The sequence below is a fragment of the Naegleria lovaniensis genome (genome assembly GCF_003324165.1).
Source record: "Naegleria lovaniensis strain ATCC 30569 chromosome Unknown tig037, whole genome shotgun sequence".
NCBI lineage: Eukaryota > Heterolobosea > Eutetramitea > Acrasida > Naegleriidae > Naegleria > Naegleria lovaniensis.
Genome location: NW_025407859.1, coordinates 140,435 through 159,463, shown reverse-complemented (window position 1 = coordinate 159,463; position 19,029 = coordinate 140,435). Strand labels below are relative to the sequence as shown.

The 19,029-nt window shown below is 37.1% G+C and overlaps 3 protein-coding genes across 3 annotated transcripts; all 3 read left to right on the top strand.

Annotated features, from left to right (window-relative positions):
• Positions 1–44: 44 nt before the first annotated feature.
• Positions 45–2,186, top strand: C9374_009088 (uncharacterized protein; the record flags this gene model as incomplete). The annotated part of the gene is made up of 1 exon (XM_044699236.1): positions 45–2,186. The coding sequence occupies one exon, from the start codon at positions 45–47 to the stop codon at positions 2,184–2,186; it is 2,142 nt and encodes a 713-aa protein (XP_044544834.1).
• A 226-nt stretch (positions 2,187–2,412) lies between these two features.
• C9374_009087 (uncharacterized protein) lies at positions 2,413–4,448 on the top strand (the record flags this gene model as incomplete). Its single annotated transcript, XM_044699235.1, has 3 exons — positions 2,413–2,437; positions 2,612–3,834; positions 4,032–4,448. 3 exons carry the CDS (start codon positions 2,413–2,415, stop codon positions 4,446–4,448), a joined length of 1,665 nt encoding a protein of 554 aa, XP_044544833.1.
• Positions 4,449–4,931: 483 nt separating this feature from the next.
• C9374_009086 (uncharacterized protein) lies at positions 4,932–18,843 on the top strand (the record flags this gene model as incomplete). Its single annotated transcript, XM_044699234.1, has 3 exons — positions 4,932–6,076; positions 6,182–6,623; positions 6,673–18,843. 3 exons carry the CDS (start codon positions 4,932–4,934, stop codon positions 18,841–18,843), a joined length of 13,758 nt encoding a protein of 4,585 aa, XP_044544832.1.
• Between the last annotated feature and the right edge of the window lie 186 nt (positions 18,844–19,029).

Sequence of the window (19,029 nt, the reverse complement as noted above, 5' to 3'; positions counted from 1 at the left end):
TTAAAATCTCGGCTAATAATGTTCGAAAAAACAACTTTCAAAAAATGTCTCAAATACCTCTGCACAAGATTGTACTTTACAACAATGGACTCTGTTCCTTCGAGCGAAGAACCACAGATCCCATTCGAGGAGATCAAGAACTCACGCTCTTCTTCAAAAATTCCAACGACAAGGACATTACCAAGTCCATTAGTTTCTCCACGATACCCGTCTCCTCTTCGGGAGATTCCAATAACAAGAGTTCTGTATCCAGTGTTTCCTATCAAAACACGGTGGAAAAAACCGATCAACTCAATATTTCCATTCCTCAACATGATCCCTTGACCGGAATGTTGAGAGAATTGAAAGGAGCTTCCATTACTTTGGCTTTTCACGGCGGTAGCTCAGATGTTTCGGGCGTCTTGCTTGGTGTTGAGGATTTAATGGATCCCCTCACCAAAGTCAGCGTTCCATCGGTGGCCCTTTATACGAAAACGTGTACCATTCAGAATTTCATCTTGTCCAATATTGCGGGAATCAAATTCAATGACCCGAATATTCAGGCTGATGTTCAGCACAGTCTAGAATCTTATATTAGCCAAAGAAATAAGGATCTTTTTAAGTTGACTGTTTTTACAAAGGGTGAGAATGATTATTTAGTGCAAGCCAATTATGATTTAATGTCTCAACCTTGGTCTCCAACATATCGATTCAAATTTCAACATGTCCCTAACACTACTTCAAGTGATATTAGTTGTACGGATCAATATACAAAGGGCATGTTAGATTGTTTGGCAATTATCAAGAATGATCAAGAAGAGGACTATTCCAATGTGCAGCTTATCTTGGTCACTGGTTCTCCACCGTTGAGCTCGAATTCATTGGCCACTTCTGGAAGTTTGAACATTTCTATTGTGAATGCCAAGTCTGGAAGTACCTTTTCGATGCAAGTCAACCCCTCCACACTCGTCGATGAAGTGAAGCGACGTATTCAACTCTCTCAAAACATGTCATACAGTCGGATCAAATTATTCTTTGCTGGCAAGTCATTAGAAGAAGGAAGAATGATGAGCGATTACAACATCCAAAACGAGAGTCGCATTCATTTGAAAGAAGAATCGAGTAGTGAAACAGAGGATTCTTCTTCAGATGGCACTAGAAGCAGCGGTGACTCCAATTCACTCAAATCCTTCCGAATGGCAGATTCATCCAATTTATCCTTCTTTCCCATTGAATATCCCATTACTGTGAAACGCAATCAGCAAGCCATGATCTCCTTCCTGAAGAAACAAGTTGATGTGAAAAAGGTACTACTTTTTAATGAAAGTATCAAGACTGGAAATCCATTGAATGCTGTCATGTTTCAAAACACCACAGGATTTGTTTTGGAACCAGGAAGTATCATCTTCCGAGATGAGAATGAGAATGTGGTTGGAGAGTCGGCCCTTAATCAAATGTGGAATCAAGATGAAGCGTTATTACCAATTTCACTCCAGTTGGCCATTGAGGTCAAGAAGGATTTCAATACAAGCCAAACCGAGTATCATCAAATCATGATTAAGAATGGATCCATTTCATTGTACAAGTACAAGAAACAAACAGCAAGCTATGATTTTGATAATAAGAGTCCGTACAAGTATGAAGAAGTTTTTGTGGATCACATGTTTGTTGATGGTTGGGATTTAGAGAGCACCGAAGGATTTACCAATGCTGAACCTGTTGATGTTACCGATCGATATTATCGTTTTAGTGGTCAATTATTGGCCAATGAAAAGAAAAAGTTCCTAGTCACTGAAAAGGCCATCAAGGTCGACACGATCGACCTTACATCCATCTCGTCAGAGGTGTTACAAAAACATTCGAAATATATTCAAGATCCATCGGTATTGCAAGCATTGAGAGAATCGATCGAGTTGAGACAAGAAGCAGATTCCATTATGAGTAGAATTTACAAGACTGAATCAGACATTCGAGAAGTGAAAGATGATCAACAACGTATTAGAAGTAATATCGAAGTAGTGAAGAGTAATAATCAACAACAAATGAAATACATTACCGAGTTGTCAAGGAAGGACGATGAGCTTGTGGAATTGTATAATCTCAAGAAGAAGTTGGAAGAAGAAAAGAATAATATTAATAAGAAGCAAAAACAAGTGGTCATGTCTATCGCCTACAATGCCGATATTGTATTGGAAGAGAAAAAGTGAAATAAATGAACAACTCAAGCAGCCTTAATCAAGAATTGACATGAGGAGATGGTAGTTTGGATAAAAAGCAACAGCCCGCCCGCCAGTTAAAGAAATTTGGCAACTCATTTTTCGAAATGACATCTGACAAGGGCCAATCTGCTGAACTTGCCGATTGACAACCGTTTCTTCGTCCCTAAAACAATAGCGTTATTATTGATTCACATTTCTTCACTCGCATTATTAAATGGGCAACAACGTTGGTGGAAGTGGTATGTTCATTAACATTTCATTTTAACCATATTGTGTTCCAATCCACATCTTGATTTTGAAAATAATTATTTAATCATGATGACCAATCATCAATTTCATCATTGATCCAAAATCACCAAACCAACATCCCAAACCAATATTCAAAAACAAACAACAATGGAATGACATAAAAGTCTCTCGAAGTGATCTCGGACTTAAACCATGGTACATGCTCTATGAAATTGAACAAACTCTCAACACTGGCGATTTAGTCTTGTTTAGTACCAGATCCACACCTGGTCGTTTATTTCGCTTTCATACCAACAGCAAATATTGTCATGTCGGAATCATTGTCAAAATTCCCAAAAGTGACAAGTCCAATTACTCAGAAAGTGAGAGTTCATTAATTCAAGGAAAACCACCGAGTGCCGAACACATCTATGTATTGGAACCTCAAGTAGATTATGAACAATTTTTGGATTTGTCCTTGTTGCCTGCTGCTGCTTTGAATTCAACCATTTCATCAAAATCGAGTACAAGTACCAATGATTTAACACAAGGATCATCCATCATGTCCTCTTCAACGTTCAAAATCAAAGTGAGAGCAAGTATGATACGATTGAGTTCAAAATTATATTCTGGATATTATGATTTAGTTTCAGTGAGAAAATTGAAATATTTGAATGGTAAAAAAGGTTCAGATTTGATTCATTCTCAACTCTTTGATTTACTTTTCAATAGAGATTTGGAACGAAAGGATCCTCTGAATGATCTTGCAAATATTTTGGAAAGTGAATTTACATTTTCCATGCATCCACATTATTTTAATCACTTTTTTCGAGAGAGTTTGTTTGAGAATGGTTTGATTTTTGCGTCACCCCCTGAAGATCGTCAATTATTGATCAGTGCCAATTTCACTGCTCTCATGTATGACAAGTTGGGAATTTTCAAAATGGAAAATTCGAGTATCATTTCAAAATTCACACCTTTTCACTTTTCAGAAGATTCTTCTTACAAGTTACCTTTTAATAAGCAATTAGTGATGGGATTAGAAGATCCCATGTACATTTATTTAGATTATGAAGTATTTGCTGATCAGTTACGAGTTGAAAACAAGACACTCCCTCTCAAAGTTACTGATTTTCCAATTTCTGACAAAATTGTGAGAAATCGACTCTCTCTCAATTGGAATGAATCATTGATTTCCACTCTCAGAAGTGGTGATTTGATTTTCACACAAGAAGAATCAAGTGTAGGTCGAGCTGTTCGTCGCGTCTGGAATGGTTCTCTATATTCTCGAGTTGGAGTCATCATTCGTATTCAAGGTCAATTCTTTGTTTATGACATTGCACCCTATTATTTGAGTCAGGAAGAAGCAAAAACTCCAAATTGTAAAATATTGGAAGGTCGAGTGCAGGTAAGAGTTCATCATTGGTTGGTTTGTTTATATATTAATAGAGAGATTTATATTTTTTCATTATATTTATATATTATTCATTATATAATGATTCAATGGAATATTCACACACACGTTTGTTCGTTCGTTCGTTGCAACAATTCGTGTTCACTATTTTTTGGAATTGTGTTGAATATGTTTGATTCAATGAAATATAGAGTTTACATTCATATTTGGCCAGTATTCCATTCATTCGAGTGGCAGTTCGAAAATTAGAAAGTGAAAGTACCAATGTATCCATGAGAATGCAAGAGAAGCGTGTCCATGTCTCTCTTCAATTAGAACAAACCAATGAATGTCTCATGAATAAGAGAATACGAGAACTCTTTGAAAATATTGATGGAACTTTTATTCCGCGAATTCGATTTGACGTTTCCAACGTCTTTTCGTGTGTGTTTGTACTTCTCATGCTCAAACAACTGAGATTGATTAATGTGAGCGATAATCCAATTGATTTATTGACATACACTCCAACACATTTATTGGACTTTAAAAAGTTGAATGGGGATTACAAATTGGGTGATGAAATGATCTTGTTGAATGCAGAAATTTTAATCAATCAACATAAAGTGTAGTGGAAGGGACTCTCTAGTAAATGTGTCATGGTCATATATTAGATCCGTTGTTTTTTTAAAAGGACTATTGACATACCCAACACATTGTCACCTTGCCCAAAACATCGGTGTTGAGTGGTAATTTTGTATGGTTGAACGAAGACATGTCCCAAAGTCTGAATAAAACTGAATTAAAATTAACGAATATTGCTGTCATGATCACAGCAGTGGTTTGTTCTTGAATACAGAAAAACATACTGCAACTATTTGGGTAACTTGAGTGTATTTCAAGATACAGAGATCTGTCCTGATTCCAATGTTTCGAATCGATCATGAAATACACTCAAGTTACCCTTTTAATGATAAAACGCTCAGTTCCGAAAAATAGAAAGGTGCTGCTGTCGGTTTCTATGGTTGACAAGATATCTCACAAATACACCATGGTTGTATAAGTCCACACAAAATATTTTCCCGCTCAAACAAAGTACAACAATATCAAAAAAAATGTCATCAGGGTACGACAAGCGTTTCGAATGGTTGTTTGAGAAAATTGCAGATGCGTTTCATATGGACAAGGAAACGATTGCAAGTGTCGGAAGATCGAAAGAGAACACCGAATTGATCGGCTCCTTCCTGGATGGAGTCGGAAATTCAAAATGTTTATTATGGTTCTTTTTCAGCCAAGGTGTGAACGACTTTTCCGATTTTGATGAAACTTTAACAGCAAGTTCAGCGAATACATACTCGAAAGCTCAAACAGTAATTTCTTTCGGAACTGTGGATACAGAGAGCACGGTTGCATCCATCAAATCACCTAGAAGCTCTTCGGACGGACCTGTCTTTTTAGTATCAACGGATTTTAATGCCAACCCTTTAATTAATAATGCTATTTGTATTTATTTTGTGAAAGAAGAAATCACAACCAACATCACCATGAATAATATTGAGGACATTGCAATGGGAGTAATATCAGGAAGCAAAGGTCTCATGAAGGAACTCAAGGACAGACTGGAAAATCTGTATGTTCCCCAGCTAAGGAAACAAAGTGACTGGGGAGAATTGTCACAATCGAATGACAAGAAAGAAGAAATCATTGAATTTTTAGAAAATGTAGAAAAATTTGTACAGAATGTGAGTGAAGCAAAAATTGCCCTTGAATCCTCAATACGATTGGAACCACCAAAGAAATTTTCCTCTATTGAATCCAAACCAAAATCCTTTTTGAAAACTGCTTTGAACAGGACCGACGTGATTTCCTCGTTCGAAGAAGCAGTGTCAACGTGGATGGGAGACATTGATGCTCTTCTCAATGAAGTGACAGCAGTGCGAGAGGAGGACGATGAGAGTGGACCTGCAGCAGAACTCGATTATTGGAAATCAAGAATGGCCAAATTTAACAGTATTACAGATCAACTGAGAGGAAAAGTCTGTAAAACTGTTCTGAGTGTTCTTAAAGCCAAAAAATCACCAATACTGGCAGGTTGGAAGAATATTGACATGAGAATTACGGACGCTGCTAATGAAGCCAAAGACAATGTAAAATACTTGTACATACTAGAGAAATTCAGTGAACCACTATACAAGAGTGACCCAGTGCAAATGATTAATACGTTACCCGCTCTCATCAACGCCATCAAGATGATGCAAAGGTAAGTAGTAACAGAAATCGAACAGGAATATTTTTTTAACACTCAGAAAAAATGTTTCCCCACCTTCCACTTTTGAATTCAAAACCACAAACGTTATATCATCAGTATTGCACGCTATTACAACACTTCCGAGAGAATGACGGCCTTGTTCGTTAAAATTACCAATCAAATGATTATTTGCTCGAAAAAGTATTTAATGAAGGATGGCCGTCTGTGGGAACAAGACACTGAAAAATTAATAGAAAAATTCAAAGCTTGCATTGATTTGAATGAAGCCTATCAGCACTATTATCGGAAAACTAAGAGCGAGCTACAACTCAATCCTTTCGGAAAGCAATTTGATTTTAGTGAGAGCGCAATTTTCGGAAAATTCGATCAATTTTGTTGGAGGATTCAAAAACTCATCGATTTATTTACAACATTTAATCAATTTTCCTATCTACAAAAGAGTACAATTGAAGGTCTGGAACCAATTTTGAAACAATTTAACAAGATCATCACTGTATTGAAGAGAAAGAAATATGACTTTTTAGATTATCGGAAAACTGTAAGTGAAATATTGTAAAACAACACTGTTACCAATCATAACAATCTAGATTTTTGATAACGACTATGTAGAATTTAACAATGATATTACCAAGCTGGAATTGGAGTTAATGACCTTCATCAACAACAGTTTTTCCGACGCTAGAACGACACGTCACTCATTGGAACTGCTAGAGCAGTTCAAGAAAGTGCTCAAGCAAGAAAACTTACAACGAATACTGGAGGAGAAATACAAAGCCATTTTCAACAACTACAGCAAAGATGTCGAGATGATAAAAAATATTTATGAAGAGAAAAGTAAAAGACCAACATTACCAAGAAATGCACCACCAATTGCAGGAAACATTGCTTGGTCGAGACAATTGATGCGAAGGCTTGAAGAACCTATGGAATTGTTCAAAAAAACTCCTGCCATTCTCGATTTAAAAGATTCCAAAAAAACAATCAAGTTGTACAACAAGATTGGAAGAGCATTAATTGGATTTGAGTCGTTATGGATGGAAAAATTTGATGACGCTCTGGAAACTGCTCGAGAAGGTCTTTTAGCAACAGTTCTTGTTGAACAAGGAAACCAACTATACGTTAATTTTGATAGCGACTTGAAAATGTTAATGAACGAGGTAAAATATCTTCAGATCATGGAATTAGATTTACCTGAATCAGCAACCAGTATATTTAACCAGCAAGAGAGACTGCTGTATTTGGAAGAAGGCCTCAAGTTCATGGTCAAAGAATATTACCGTGTGATGGGAATGCAAGATGAACTCTACAAGGGAATATTGAGGCCCATGATAAAAACTCTTGATGAAAAGATAAGACTCGGAAAAACCACCATAACCTGGCTCTCTGTTAGAGTGGATAGCTATATTGAGGATGTTATGAAATTCATCAAAACAATGGAAGAAACACTTGAAAAAGCCAATGACATTTTAACATTCAGACTCAAGGCAAATATTGATTCCATTACCAAAACTTATTTGATATCATTCACTCATGAGGTGAGATCCATTCAACAATTTCTGAGCGACAATGAGAAATTTTCCAAGCAAATGGCTTTGGACATTGACATTAAGAATCAAGAAATTGAATCAGCAGCCTCAGATCTGATCTCGATCATCACATTCAAATATACAGACGAAGAAAAATATCAAGTTGCAAAGGATTGTAGAACATTTAAAATTTATTTCGAAGAAAGAATGCTCGAAGCAGTTTCCAATTGCTTGCGGAACTCTGTGAAGCATTTGAAGGACAAAATTAGTCAAGATAAGAGATCCAATGCCAAACCTGTTTTCAATGTACAGCTTGCGTTATCGATACCAAACATTGTATTACAACCAAGTCTTGAAGAGATACAAAAATGTGTCAATAAGTGTGCTAGAGTAATGTTAGAATCAACTCAACACATTTTCAAATGGAGCCAAGACAAATCGAAGGAAAGAAAGAATATCTTTTCTCAAATTGGAGAAGATAAGACAACTATCAAAGGATTTTTGCAGCTCACTGGTGCTATTGCCGGGCTTTCTAGTAAGCTCAACGTGTTTATTGCAAAATTCCAGCAGTATGACTTTTTGTGGAAACAAGATCGATCTGAATCGATTTCTTCATTTGTTGAAGGAGCATCATCGGGAGCGTTTGATGATGAAAAGAAAGTTCCACCCTCACTTGAGGACTTTGAAAAGAAAATCAAATACTTTTCAGATCTGGAAAAGGAGCTTCAAGAACTGGATCAATACCATCAAGAAGGATCTTTATTGGTTGATTTGAAGCCAATCAAGACAGCTCTTACAGTGGAAGCATCACAATGGAAATTTTCATATGGTCAAGCATTGAACTTGAAAGCAAAGGCTGAAATGGAAAGTTTATTAACCTACATGGAAGAAACCACAAATAACCTAAAAAGAGATGTCTCTGATATCGAAGGAATTAACAATGTCATGAACGTATTGAATGACCTTCGAGAAAGAGAAAGCTCATTCGACTTGGCCATTAAGCCAATCAATGAAGCTTATGAAATTTTGAAATTATACAATATCAAGATTTCAAAGGAAGAATTGGAGCAAGTGGAGGATAACGGTTTGGAATTCAAGTGGAAGGCTCTCATTGCTCTTTCAAGAGAAGTCATGTCGAAATTCCAAAAAATTGGACCTGGGTTCAGGAGAGATCTGGAACAGAAAGTTAAAGCCTTCAAGACTGAGGTTTCAGAATTTAAAAAGCTTTACGACGAACAAGGTCCAATGGAAAAAGGAATCAATCCTAGAGTGGCAAAAGCCAGATTAACATCATTTAAGAGCGCCTTCGATGAAAAGATGAGAAAGTGGAAAACTTACTCCATGGGAGAACGGTTATTCAAAATGAAAGAAACTGAGTATCCAGATTTGGTTAAAATTAGCAAAGAATTGGATTGGCTCTCTGGATTGTATGATCTATACACCGAAGTGATTGTCACAGTGAATAGCTTTGAAGACATCATGTGGAATGAGATTGATATTGACGAAATGTCAAATGTGTTGAACAATTTTAATGTCAGATGTAAGAATATGCATCCAGCACTCAGAAAATGGGACGCATACATTGAATTGAAAGACACAATTGAGAATTTCCTGAATACGTTACCCTTGTTGGAAAAACTAAATCAACCATGTGTCACACAGCGTCATTGGAAGCAAATTTCTGATTTGTGTAAGAGATCTCTCGACTACAAGAATCCTGAATTTAAAATTAGAGACATTATTGAAGCCAAGTTGGTAGATCACAAAGATGACATTGAAGAAATTGTAAATGCAGCTAACAGAGAGTTAAACGTGGAGAAGAAGCTAGAAGAAATCAAAGAAGAATGGAAGTTGAAAAAGTTTGTGTTAGGAGACTTCAAGAATCGAGGAAAACTAGTTCTCAAAGATACACAAGATTTAATGCAAAGCATTGAAGACACTCAACTTGCTCTTTCGACACTATTAGGTGATCTCTACAATGAGCCATTCAAGCCCGAAATTCAACAATGGATGGTCAAATTATCTGTTACACAAAGCGTTGTCGATGATTGGTTGCAGATTCAGTCATTATGGATTTACATGTTTTATGTATTTACGGGAGGAGATATTGGTAGAGAGTTACCACATGTGTTTAAAAGATTCCAAAATGTTGACAAGTCTTGGGTGAAAATCATGTCAACAGCAGAGTCAGAACCTAATGTTATCAAGCTTTGTTATCATGACGAGATGCTCAGAGATTTGTTGCCTCATTTGAAAACACTTCTAGAAAAATGTCAACGAGATCTTTCAGGATATTTGGAAAAGAAGAGAATGCTATTTCCAAGATTTTATTTCTTGTCTGATAAGCAAATTTTAGAAATTTTGGGACAAGGAAGCGATCCATCATCAATCCAAAAACATTTACTCAGTATTTTCTCCAATATTGCTGAAGTGGAGTTTGACTCGAGACAAAAGAATCATATCATTGCCATGAAATCATATGAAGGAGAATATGTACCGCTCGTTGAGCCTGTAATTTGTGAGGATAACATTGAAGTATGGCTCAACAGACTTGTTTCAGCCATGCAAGAAACCGTTCATGAATTGGCCAGAAATATGAGCTCGACACTACTTTCAGATCTCGCTGTCGTCGAAAACAATTCTTTTGGTAGAGACAAGCTCACCAAGTTTATTGGTGACATTCCTTGCTCACAGCTTGCCCTCCTTGGACTTCAATTGTTGTGGACTTGGGACAGTGAGATGGCTATTCGAAATTCACGAGATCGAACATCAATGGCGAATGCTAAAAAGAAGTTTGAGACCATTTTTAACCATTTGGTCACTCTCACCACAAATCCAAAGCTCACAGCTCTTCAAAGAACGAGATTAGAAACTCTCATTACCATTCATATCCACCAAGTAGAAATATTCCAAGAGCTATTCAAGAAGAAGGTTAAAAATGTGAATGACTTTGAATGGACTAAAAGAACGAGATTCTACTGGAAAGCAGAGCAAGACAAGTGCGTCATTTCTATCACAGATGTTGACTTTGAATATTGCAATGAATATCTTGGATGTACAGAAAGATTGGTCATTACTCAATTAACAGACAGAATTTATATTTCGTGTGCACAAGCAATGGGAATGTTTTTGGGTGGAGCACCAGCTGGTCCAGCCGGTACTGGTAAAACAGAAACAACCAAAGATATGGGAAGAACCATGGGCAAATATTTCATTACCATCAATTGTTCGGATCAAGGTTCTGTGCACTCAATGGGCACAACGTTCAAAGGTATTGCTCAAAGTGGTGCCTGGTGTGGTTTTGATGAAATTAACAGAGTCAAGCTTGAAGTGTTGAGTGTTGTCGCTGCTCAGGTTGCCTGCATTTTCGATGCCATGAGAAATCGAGCATCCAAGTTTACCTTTACCGATGGTTCTGAACTTGTACTCGATCCAACATGTGCATGTTTTATCACATTCAATCCAGGTTATGCTGGTCGTACTGAACTACCAGAAAACATGAAAGCATTGTTTAGAACCATTGCAGTGGTTCAACCTGACAGAAGAATTATTATGAAAGTCCGATTGGCTGCATCAGGATTTTTAGAAAATCAACCTCTGTCTAAGAAATTTGACATGTTGTACAAACTATGTGAACAACAATTGTCCAACCAAAATCACTATGACTTTGGTTTGAGAAATATCTTGTCTGTTCTTAGAACGTGTGGAGTTTCACTACGATCAGAAAGTTCATCCGGTGAAAAGGGTGGTAATGAAGTGAAAAAAGATGAAACCAAAGTACTCATGAGAGTTTTGCAAGATATGAACAATTCCAAACTTGTCGATGAAGACTCTACCTTGTTCAAAGAATTGTTAAAAGACTTGTTTCCCAATGAAACATGTAACGATGCTCCAGATGCTGCCATGAGTGAGGCCATCGACTCGGTGATTGAAAAGCATGGACTTGTTAATCACTCGCCTTGGAAATTGAAAATTTTGCAACTCTACGAACAATACAAGGTGCGTCATGGTCTTTGTTGCATGGGTCCGAGTGGTTCAGGTAAAAGTGCTGCAATCAATGTACTTTGTGAAGCTCTTGGAAAAATTGGTATTCAAACCAAAATTAAGAAGATGAATCCAAAATCAATCACTTCAGAACAAATGTTTGGTACTCTTGATAAAGGAACCAACGATTGGACCGATGGTATATTTACATCTCTGTGGAGAGAAACTATGGACAAGAAGAAGGAATATTCCTGGATTCTGCTTGATGGACCTGTCGACACGATTTGGATTGAAAATTTGAATACTGTGTTGGATGATACCAAATCGTTGACACTTGCCAATGGTGATCGATTGAATATGCCAAAAACTTTGAAATTAGTATTTGAAGTCGGTAGCTTGGATAATGCCTCTCCTGCCACCGTTTCCAGAATGGGTATGGTTTATATTGGCTCTACTATACTTGGATGGGAACCTATCTTCCTCTCATGGATTAAGAAGCATAACAAGCGTTCAAACAATGAAATTGAAAAGCTCACAAACCTTTTCAACAAACATGTCACTGACATTCTCACGTTCATTGAGAATGAATGCTCTCCATCAATGTTTATTGGAAATTCCAACATTGTGGCTACAACATTGAAAATCTTGGACGGCATGTTCACAAACTTTACTCGAAAATCCTTTACTGATTCTATGATTGAGAAGCTTTTTATTTTCTCAGTCATATGGGGAATTGGAGGCACCTTGGAGAGTTCGGATCGAATTAAGTTTCATACCTTCCTCGAAAAAGATTGTAAATTGTCAATTCCTTCTCTAGACTCGGGAGACACGATCTATGAATTTACCATGGATGAAAATGGAGACTGGAGAAATTGGAAGTTCAACGTTCCACATTGGAAATATCCAACCGATTATGAGCCACTCTTCAACAGTATTTTAATTCCTACAGTGGATAATGTAAGAACTGACTTTTTGATTCAACTCATGGCCAAGCAAGAGCATTCCGTCCTTCTTATTGGTACCAGTGGTACCGCCAAAACAGTCACCATTAAGAAGTATCTCAATGAATTAGACAAGAACAAGTTCAAAAACAAGTTAATCTCATTCTCGAGCGCCACTACACCTGGTATTGTACAAAATTCAATCTTTACCTCTCTCGAAAAGCGATTGAGTAACAAGGTGTTTGGTCCTCCTCTTGGCAGAAAAATGTTTATTTTTATTGATGATATTAACATGCCAGAAATCAATGAATGGGGCGATCAAATCACTAATGAAATTGTGAGACAAGTTATTGAGGATGGTGGATTCTATTCTCTCGACTCTAATAATCAATGGTTAAAGATTGTAGATGTGCAATTTTTGGCTGCTATGAATCAACCTGGTCTTGGAAAGAATGACATTCCAGATCGATTGAAACGACATTTTGCTATTTTCAATCTGACGGTTCCATCCACAAAATCGATCGATCACATATTTACAACCATTATTGAAGGTCATTACTGCAAAGCAAGAGGTTTCTCTGATGAAGTCATGCAATGTGCTTCTACCTTGCCAGAGCTTACAAGAAAGTTATGGATGCAAACCAAAGAAAAGATGCTTCCAACACCAAACAAGTTCCACTATGTTTTTAACTTGAGAGATTTGAGCAGAATTTTCCAAGGGTTGTTACTTGGTAAGAGTGAAGTTATTCAAAACCATTTAGATTTGCTTCATTTGTGGAGACACGAAGCCGATCGAGTGCTTCATGATAAATTCATCGAAGATGCAGATCGTGAATGGTTCCAAAATACATCCAAAGGACTCTTAAAGGAACACTACGGAGAAGACATTGCTAGAGCTGTAAAATCAAAACTTTTTGTCGACTTTTTGAGAAAGGCCGAAAGTCATGACGAAAATGTTGTTAGCATGGATGACATGGACTATGAAGCTCCACCACCAGAGGATGATCCAAAGATTTATGAACCTGTAGACGATTATGTACTTCTCTATAATCGACTGGATGAGTTGCTAAACAAGTACAATGAAAAACATAAGAAAGAGCCTTTGGATATTGTACTATTTGATTTTGCGATTTTACACATTACAAGAATTTCAAGAATTATTCGAAGTGAAAGAGGAAATGCATTGTTAGTTGGAGTTGGAGGTAGTGGAAAACAATCGCTAACCAAGTTAGCTTCCTATATTGCAGGTTACAAAACCTTTAAAATTCAAGTAACAAAGAATTATCACATTCAAGCTCTTCTCGACGACTTGAAAAAGCTATACAAGATTGCGGTGTTGGAATCTCCAGTGACTTTCATATTCACCGATAACGATATTAAGGATGAACAATTTTTGGAGTATATCAACATGATGCTTACCTCAGGAGATATTCCAGGTCTTTTCACAAAAGAAGAACGAGAAATGATGATTGGAGAGCTGAGACCAATTGCTATCAAAAGCGATCCATCATTTATGGCAACTCCAGAAAATTTATTTAACTTCTTCATTGATCGAGCGAGAGACAATTTACACATGGTTCTATGCTTCTCTCCCATCGGAGATCAATTCAGAAACAGATCGAGAAAATTCCCTGGAATTATTAGTGGATGTACCATTGATTGGTTTGATCCTTGGCCAAAAGAAGCCCTTAAAGCAACAGCTGACAAGTTTATCGGCAATTTTGATTTAGCTACCACTGACAGCATCAAGAACAGTTTGGTTCTTTTCATGAAAGATTTGCACTACAGTGTGAATGAACTCACCGTAGAATATTTGAACAAGTACCGACGAAATACCTACGTAACTCCAAAGACATACCTTTCTTTCCTTAACATTTATAGAAAGATTTATGTTGAAAAATTACAAGAAATTGAAAAGAAGAGTAATAACATTTCGAAAGGCCTCGAAAAGTTACAGCAAGCAAAAGAAGACGTACGAGAGAAAGGAAAGGAGTTGGAACAAAAAGAAAGGGAGCTGCAAATTGCTCAAGCAAGCGCCCAAGTGTTGGTTGATAAGGTACAAAAAGAAACAAAGGCAGCAGAAGAACAAGGACGAGAAATCCAAAAGAGAAAAGAAAAACAAGAAAAAGAAGTGAAAATTGTTCAAAAGGAGCGAGATGAAGTTACACACGATCTCAAGAATGCTGAACCTCACCTTCAAGCTGCAGAAAGAGCGTTGGATAAAATTACTAGCGCTTCTTTGAGTAAGATTAAAAAGTATCAGACACCACCAGAACCAATCATGAGAGTGATGGACACCATTCTCATCTTCAGAGGCCTTCCAATTGACAAGACTGAAATTGAAGAACGCTCTACAGACCCAAAGAACCCAAGAAAGATTTTGAAACCATCTTGGAGATATGCCAAAGAAATGATGAACAATATCAACTTTATGCAAAGTTTGTTAAAGTTTGACAAAGATTCGATTAGTGACGAGCAAGTTGAATTAGTTGCACCTTACATGGATGATCCAACCCTGACAGTGGAAAATGTGTTAAACTCATCAGAAGCTGCTGCTAGTCTTTGGGAATGGGTACAATCCATGGTCAATTATCATAACATTGCCAAAGTTGTCGACCCAAAGAGAAGAAAAGTCGAAGAAGCAGAAACCAAATTGCAAATAGCTCAAGCTCAACTCAAGGAAATGGTAGACGAGTATGAAGAAAAGCAAAAAGAACTCAGAGAGCTCAATAGACAACTTGAAGAGGCTCTTAACCACAAGAAACAATTGGAAGACGATGCTCTTCAAACCAGAAAAAGAATGGAAGCCGCTGAAGCATTAATTCATGGCTTATCATCCGAAGAAGAGAGATGGAGAAAAGATCAAAAGCAATTCCAATTAGACATTCATAATTTAATTGGAGATATTGCCCTGGCTTCTGTGTTTTTGACGTATTCAGGACCATTCAATCAAGAATTCAGAAGTACCATCGTCGAGCAGTTGTGCTTTGCCGAATTTAAAAACAGAGGTATTCCATTTTCCGAAAAAGTTAATGTTATTGATTTCATTACACACCCAACCACAATTGGCGAATGGAGATTGCAAGGATTGCCAAACGATGACTACTCCACACAAAACGCCATCATTGTCACGACAGGCTCAAGATATCCTTTATTGATTGATCCTCAAGGTCAAGGTAAAGAATGGATCAAACACAAGGAAGCAAACGACCTTGTTATCACCACCCTTTCTGCAGATAATCTGAAAGAAGATTTAGAAAAATGTGTTGCTACTGGTCGACCACTTCTCATCGAAGATATTGGAGAAGAACTTGATCCAATATTGGATTCTGTTCTCGATATGCAACTCATTAAAAAAGGTAAACGCCCAAAGATTAAGATTGGAGAGAATGAGGTACCTTATAATGAAAACTTTAGATTGTACATTACGACCAAATTACCAAATCCTAGATATACCCCAGAAATGTTTGCAAAGGTTTCAGTCATTGACTTTACAGTCACTGCTATTGGTTTGGAAGATCAATTATTAGCAATTGTTATTAACAAGGAAATGATTGAATTGGAAGAGAAACGAACTTCACTACTCAACGATATCCAAGAATGTAACGAAATTATGGAACAATGTGAAAAGGAATTGCTTGAAAAGCTCAGTGAAAATCGTGAAAAGAGTTTAGTCGACGATACTGAGTTGATTGATATCCTCACAAAAACGAAAGAAAAGAACAGAACTATCAAGGAAAAACTCATGATCAGTGAGGAGACTAATAGAAGTATTCAGGAAGCAAGAGAAGAATTTAGACCTGTAGCCAACAGAGGAAGTATTATGTACTTTGTGATCACAGAGCTCAGTCTTATCAATTGCATGTATCAAGTCAGTCTCAGTCAATTTATCAAACTTTTCATTCAAGCTATCGATGAGTCAGAAAAGGACAGGAATAATAAGGTGAGAATTGACAACATTATTAATTATTCCACCTTCTTTATCTACAAATACGTACAGAGAGGTCTATATGAAAAGCACAGAATAGTTTTTGCATTGCTTCTCGCTCTCAAGATTGACTTGAAAAAGCCCAAGTCTAAAGGAAAGGGAATCACCATGAAAGAATTCAATTGCTTGATTAGAGCTGGTAATGCTCTTCAGAAGAGTGACGCACCAAAAATTCCATTTTCTTGGATTGAAGACAAAACATGGCTGAATATTTTCAGCTTGACCAAAGCTGACATTCCTGAATTCAGAAATATTCATCTCCAAATTGAAAACAACGAGGACCAATGGAAGAAATTCTACTTTTCTGCAAGCCCTGAAAATGAGGCAATTCCTGACTTCTCCTCTCTCAGTACCTTCCATAGATTATTGCTCATAAGATGTATTCGTATGGATAGGACCATGAATGCATGCTCATCCTATATCATTGACACGCTTGGACAACAATTTGTCGATTCAATTTCGTTGAATTTGGAAGAAACATGGAAAGAATCATCACCCATTACACCAATTGTTTGTTTACTATCTCAAGGCTCTGATTTGACTGGATCCATTGAAAAACTTGCACAACATTTGAAAATGACCATCGACAGAGTTTCCATGGGACAAGGTCAGAAAGAGAAGGCTCAAGAATTGATCAAGAATGCCATTGCAAATGGAGGTTGGGTTCTTCTACAAAACTGTCACCTCGGTATTGACTATCTCGAAATTCTAGAAAAGACACTCATGGACCTATCCAAGGAAGATTACAGTGACAAGTCATTCAGAGTTTGGATAACAACCGAGCCCACTCCTTTATTCCCAATCAACCTCTTACAAATGTCAATTAAGGTCACAGACGAGCCACCTACAGGTATTAGAGCAGGTCTGGCTAAAGCTTACAATTGGCTCACTCAAGAAGCTCTCGGTGAAGTTCCTGAAAATCGAAAATTGATTTACAGTACATGTTTTCTTCACTCGGTACTCATTGAAAGAAAAAAGTTTGGCCCTCTTGGCTGGTGTGTACCCTATGAATTCAATCAATCCGATTTGGAATGCTCTCTTCATTTCTTAATCAATTACCTTAATGAAAATGACATCAAAAAGATCCAATGGAATACTATTCGATACATGATTTGTGATGTACAATATGGAGGAAGAGTGACAGATGCCTACGATTCAATTCTCCTGAGCAAGTACGGAAACAAATTCTATGGACAACATGTCTTCTCAAAGGACTTTACCTTTTACTGCGACCGTGAAAAACAAAAAGTGTATGAAATTCCCGAAAAGGCCAAGATTGATGACTATCGAAAGTACATTCATGAAACTTTACCACTCTTTGATCCGCCAGAAGTTTTTGGTTTGCATCAAAATGCAGAAATTGTTCACAATGAACAAAAAACAAACTTTGTGTTGAGCACTATTCAAGGTATTCAGCCAAAAGAATCTGCTGCAGGAAGTGGTGAAACACGAGAAGACATTGTCTTGAAGGATGTGAAAAGTTATTTGGAGAAAATTCCCGAAGAATATGACAGTAAGGAACTCAAGAAATACTTTAAGAAAATCGAGAATTCTAAAAAGGATAGTGGTGGTGCCAATAATCCAATGGTTATTTTCTTGAAACAAGAAATTGATCGCATGAAAATTGTGTTAAAACTTGTCCGTAGACATTTACAAGATTTGAAACTTGCCATTGCTGGTACCATTGTCATGAGTGCAGAGCTTCAAAATATTTTCGATTCGCTCTATGATGCAAAAGTTCCTCAACCATGGCAAAAAGTTTCATGGGAATCCCATAAATTGGGTGTTTGGATTGAACAATTACAGAAACGACATGAACAATTTATGAGTTGGTTACAAAAAGGTCAACCCAAACTCTTTTGGATTTCTGGGTTTTTCAACATTGCTGGATTTTTAACAGCCGTGAAACAAGAATCGACTCGTAAACATGCTGGATGGTCACTCGAATCTGTTTCTCTCAAGACTGAAATTACAAGCAAAGACGCTCTCAAAGATAGTTTCAATGCACCCGAAGATGCTGAAGGAGTCTTTGTTTATGGCTTGTATTTGGAAGGAGCAATTTGGGATCGAAAAGCGAAACAACTTTCCGATGTTCCTTCTTCCGAGTTGAGTCTTGTTCATGAATTGCCAATTATTCATCTCTCAGCCATCTCATCCATGCAAGGTAGTGATATGGGACCGAAAGAGTATGTGTGTCCAGTGTACAAGAATCCAGATCGTACTCATAGAAATTACATTTTCGATTTGCATTTGAAAACGAGTGAAGATCCAAGCAAGTGGACACTGAGAGGAGTAGCAGCTCTATGTTCTAAAGTGTAATAAAGTGCCAATACAGTTTTGAAAATCTAAATAATAATAATTAACAATTTCATAAACGCACAATGATTTCATAAATAATTCGGAAGTGTGGTGATGATGCTAGGCAACATGCTGGGTGATGAAGACAATTTGAATTTTTTGGGATTTAAAAAAAAATATCATCACCCTCATCAAACCACCACACAG